Source organism: Nematolebias whitei, chromosome 12, assembly GCF_014905685.2.
Source record: "Nematolebias whitei isolate Nwh7 chromosome 12, NemWhi1, whole genome shotgun sequence".
Taxonomy (NCBI): Eukaryota; Metazoa; Chordata; class Actinopteri; order Cyprinodontiformes; family Rivulidae; genus Nematolebias; species Nematolebias whitei.
The window spans coordinates 29550603-29555623 of record NC_056509.1 but is presented as its reverse complement, the minus strand read 5'-3'; the positions used below and the strand labels follow the sequence as shown (position 1 = coordinate 29555623).

The following is a 5021-nucleotide window of genomic DNA, read 5'->3' as shown; positions in this document are numbered from 1 at the left end:
TCCAAATAGCTCAACACTCAGGTCCAAGTTTTTAAAATGGTGTCAGGAAGTTAAAATATTGTTCACTAATGATCCATTACAAGTTGACTAGACAGTATTTTAACTAGAGGTGATGACAAACTGGAGTTGAAATGATCAGAGCCTGTTCCTTTGTTGTGTCTAATGCTCCTTTTTTCATCGGACAACTTTTACTTAAATGTGTTTACTGCAGTCAAAATGACACATTGGTTTTTCTTTGTGTTAAATAAAAACTTTCAAAGGTAAAATCATTCCTCTTTCTTATTTTGCTTAATGACATTTAACTCTGCATGTCATCTCTGAAATTCTGACGCACAGAATCACAAGTCCAAGTGTGAACTGTGTCACACAATAAAAACATGTATTATCTGCAGCATTGTTCATTAAAATGACACAACACTATTAATGTATTACAGAAAATATACATACAGTGCATTTAATGATATTGTAGACCATTGCATTAGGTAGTACAAACATTCAGCAAGTACTTTTACTTTTAATACTTTAAGTATTTTTAAAAGCAAGTACTTATTTACTTTTACTTAAGTAAAAACGTTAATGTGGTACTTCTACGTTTACTATTTTTGTCTGTTTATTTGTACTTTTACTTAAGTACAGTGTTTGAGTGCTTTCTCCACCACTGCATGATTTTGGGAACTGACCCAGAACATGAAAGTTTAGTGTCATTTATTGCCCGACAATGAAGAAAAAAGCCTCTGTGTCTTTTTGCATGAACATCTGAGTTGAAATTATAAATAGAGATGATGCAACAGCAAACACGCTAATAAATTAACCCCTTCGGTGCAAAGTCACATCACTTCCTACAACGAGTGCACAAACAACCCTTTCAACCACAAGGAGAGGAGGAGAAAGAGTCTGCATGTCCGGATAAATAAACAAGCAGTAAAGGAAAAGACCCCCCACCCACACCCACACCTCTCAGCCTTACCCTGTTTGCGCTGCGCAGCTTTTTGGCGACACCAGCAGGAGCGCTGCGCATGCACTTCCTCCCTCCTGTTGGTCTGAGGAGAGGAGCCCAGCAGAAAGAAGGAGGGCGTCTGTGAGCAGAAAGGAGAGGCAAAGAGGAGCAGTGCGGCTTCTCCTTTTACTATGAAACAGGCTCTTTACTCCTGATGCGCGGACGCGAGAGGAGATGCAGTCAAAGCTGGGGCTGCGACTGACGGGGTGCTGATTTCAGCGATTATATCGGGTTTTTCACGATCAGAGAAGCGCCGCTTGCCGAGTGTTTTTTATTTATTTGTTTATTATTTACCCCCCACTGGTCTATATATATTTATTTTGGTTCAATATTTCCTGCAAGGGGAGAAAATCGCCTTCATTTTCCGCTGAGAGTTACGTAACAGAGAGGCTTTCGCTGTCCAAGGTGCTGAACGGCCGAGCTGAGGCAGGGGGTGGGGGGGGATCCTCAACCTTGGGTAAGTGTGCAAATGTCAAATCAAGTCCACCACTTCACCAATAACCAACATAATCTTTATTTCAAGTCTGAGCTCGTTTCATTCGTCTGCTTTTCACCCGCAGAAGGTCACAGGCCTGTGAGTCGTGAGGAGAAGCTCTGCACCCTCTGAGCAGACGGGAGGCTAGCTGGGTTGTATTCTGATTTTTCGACCCCCCTCCACCCTCCATCCATCACCACCGCTGCTGAAATAGATCTCCGAGCCGAGCTGGGAGAAAAATGTCGGGGCAGACGCTGACGGATCGCATCGCCGCTGCGCAGTACCAGCTGACGGGATCAGACATGGCCCGGGCTGTCTGCAAAGCCACCACTCACGAAGTGATGGCGCCCAAGAAGAAGCACCTGGAATGTAAGCGCGCCTCTTCATCCAGCTATTTGCTTATCGTGCTGCACGCGCACGGGCCACGTCACTCCTCATACTTGTCCAAGCTTTTTTCTTCACTGGGTGTGGTGCCATGTGAAAATAATATATCCATGGTGATGACCCATTCAGTGACCCATCCAGTAAAAAAGAAAGCAGGAGAACGTGATAGAAGAGGCCACTGAATTGTATTAAATAATAATAATAATAATTAAGACTTTTGCACTAAATTCTACATTATTGATGATTCATCCCCATAACTCTAACTTTTTTGGTGTAGCTGAGAATTAGCACCAAGTCTTAGTGCTTACAAATCTTGTGTTTGGAACTTTGCTGGAGTTAGCTCTGCCTGTCTGTTAGCAAAATAGCGCATGAACCTCTTGACCTATATTTATGAACCTCTTAAAAAGAAATCACTGGATGTACAGCTACAGCTGATCAACCTTTGAAGTCAAATAAATTCAAAGTGGCTGACCCAGCTATCTGAACTCATAAAATACAAAACTGGCTATAATTCAGTCAGTTGTACAGATATTAAGCTAACATTTAGTGTGGTGGTAGCTGAGAGCCATGCCCAATACATACTCTGAGCACCACTTATTGTGCAAGATTGTATATTTAAAACGTTAACATTAACTTTAGGAGTCAAAACTGTTTTGCTGTTAGCAAAATATCTAATGACCTACTGAATGGATTTTAATGAAAGTTTTGGAAAGCAGTCGTCAAATGGACACCCACAATTGATTAACTTTCAAAATTGATCTAATTTGGGATAGTCACCACAACCGGTCAACCTTAGAAAACACAGAAAAGGCTATAACTCAGTTTTACAGATATTGCATTGAAATTTGATGTTGCAGCTGCAAGCCATTAAGAAAAAGGATGAGTCCCCTGGAGTTTGCAACTTTAAAGTCACAACACTTCAAATATATCAACACGGGCCACCTTAAGGAGAATCAAGATCAGTCCCTGTCATCTACCACCCACGCTGAGTCAAAGCAGCCTTTTGGCTCTGACTGTAGATGACCAGTGATCTGTCTGACTCTGCACTGCTGTGTCTTTCTGTGTGTCTGCTCCCGCTTCTTGTTCTAGGACCTTATATCTTGTGTTCCGCTCTCCCACTGAATAATTTAATAATCAGCCAATGACTGCAGTGCATTATTTAGGATGGCCAAAGGTGGTAAGGCTAAAGCTAGACCATACCAGAGAGCATGGCTTCCTTATCTTTTACTTTTAAGCAACATTGGAGGACGTCTCTGTTACAAGTCACTTTCTGTCTCCAACTCTTGCGTATCAAAGAGTTCTTATTGATAGTTCATATTCAAAACATGTACAGAGCTTCAGAAATGTCCTCCCTTGAATGGGATGCAGACACTATTTATACTTTGTTTGGTTTTAAGTCGATGCTGTTTGTGTCTCTGATGCTGCAACAACAGGTTTCCAGTGTGCTGAGAGATTCTTCCTCTCGAAACAGAGAAATAGCTTCACAAGAGCCAACTGTGCCTTGAGAAAACCCAGAATTAATTAAAGGCTAAGCATTGCTTGAAGGGATGCCCATCACCCACTTCTTTCTGTGTTAGCATTTTAAACTCAGATCATCACCTATGAAGAAACAACATTTAGAATTGTTTTTGTCAAGCTTTAAAACATTGTTATGCAAGATCGCCACATTTCACGCTCAAACTACCATATGCATTGTGAATGACAGCTCTGACCACCATAAATATTTGCTCAACATTTATAAACTGTAATTCAGTGAGTTAAAGATATTTAAGTGTTAGCTAAGATTGATTAGCAGTGGCAGCCATCTTGAAATGGTTTGATGTCAAAATTTAATCAGTAATGGATGTACATCTATCAAATACTTTTAAATATCTCATTAATATCCATATATGTTAGGCTGATTGATTGGTAACTCTAAATTGTCTCTTGGTGTGAGTGAGAGAGTGAATGGTTGTTTGTCTCTATGTGTCCCTGTGATGGACTGGAGACCTGTCCAGGGTGTCCCCCGCGTCTCACACAGTGACTGCTGGATATGGGCACCAGTGACCCCCGTGACCCAAAAATGGAAGAAGTGGGTAAAGGATAATGGATGGATGGATGGATGTATTAGAATCATTTTAAGGGAGAAAATTATTTTGAGGTTACTTTAATATCTGCCATTAGTTTACTGTTTTCTCTGATGTTGCATGCTGACCCTTTGGGTTGTGAGCAGGACGTTAAATAACATGCAGTGCAGTTGCCTTGGCAACAAATTGAGCGTCATCTATTGTAATGATAAAGGGGAACCATGAGAAGAAAGGGGGCAAATTACAGACTTGTTATCTCACTGAAGACTAATCACAACACACAGATGTATCAGATGTAAATATCCCAGAGACTTTATCCATTTCTAGAACAAATGAGTAATTTGTTGATATCATAACACAATCATATATTTATTATCTTCATTACGATAAGGATAATCATATGGTCAGGTCTACGTTTTATATTTTCCCAACTGACAAATTAAATGAGATCCTTACAATTTAAAGTGCTATTTCTTATTATACGTTGCATTTGACTACAATATCTGTGCTAAGTTTGTATTCCATAAGGACTTTGGTACAGAAATCTTACTTGATGTCATAGTTCTTCCTTTCTGTCACAAGCACGGTACTGAATTGTTTTTAATTTATTATTTTGTTGTTCACATTGCAAATATAGTAGAGGAAGAAAGGTGTTACTGAAGTGTAGAAATGTGCTCAGAAAGGGAGATTTAAATTAATCTTTGCTGAAGTTGCACATAACTCATGTTAAAAGTTAATATGTTGAACATTTTATACCAGTTTTATACTATACTTATGTTGCATCTTAAAATTGATGATACAGCAAATGATTAAGACAAATTAAGATAGCAATATTTAATACAGCTCAGTATGTACTGGATTTGTATTTAGTACCAGGTACTTACATACCTTGTACCTATCAGGTACATGTTAGGTAAGTACCTCATAAGTACTGGGCTGTATATTGCTACCCTAATTGTTAATGCATCTTAAAGTGAAATTATTCTAGTAATTTTGTGCCAATGTACTTGTTCATCAAATAAAATAAACTACCACCACTACTACTACTGCTTCTACTACTACTACTACTACTACTACTACTACTACTACTACTACTACT

The 5021-nt window shown here is 39.4% G+C and overlaps 1 protein-coding gene across 7 annotated transcripts in view; it reads left to right on the top strand.

Annotated features, from left to right (window-relative positions):
* Positions 1 to 997: 997 nt before the first annotated feature.
* The window catches only part of snap91b (synaptosome associated protein 91b), a 40306-nt gene continuing 36282 nt past the window's right edge, over positions 998 to 5021 (top strand). For all 7 annotated transcript variants that reach the window (XM_037685807.1, XM_037685813.1, XM_037685812.1 and 4 more), the window contains exons 1-2: positions 998 to 1454; positions 1558 to 1841. In XM_037685807.1, the coding sequence (XP_037541735.1) occupies positions 1712 to 1841 (130 nt within the window). In that variant the 5' untranslated portion in view covers positions 998 to 1454; positions 1558 to 1711. The remainder of the gene's footprint in view (positions 1455 to 1557; positions 1842 to 5021) is intronic.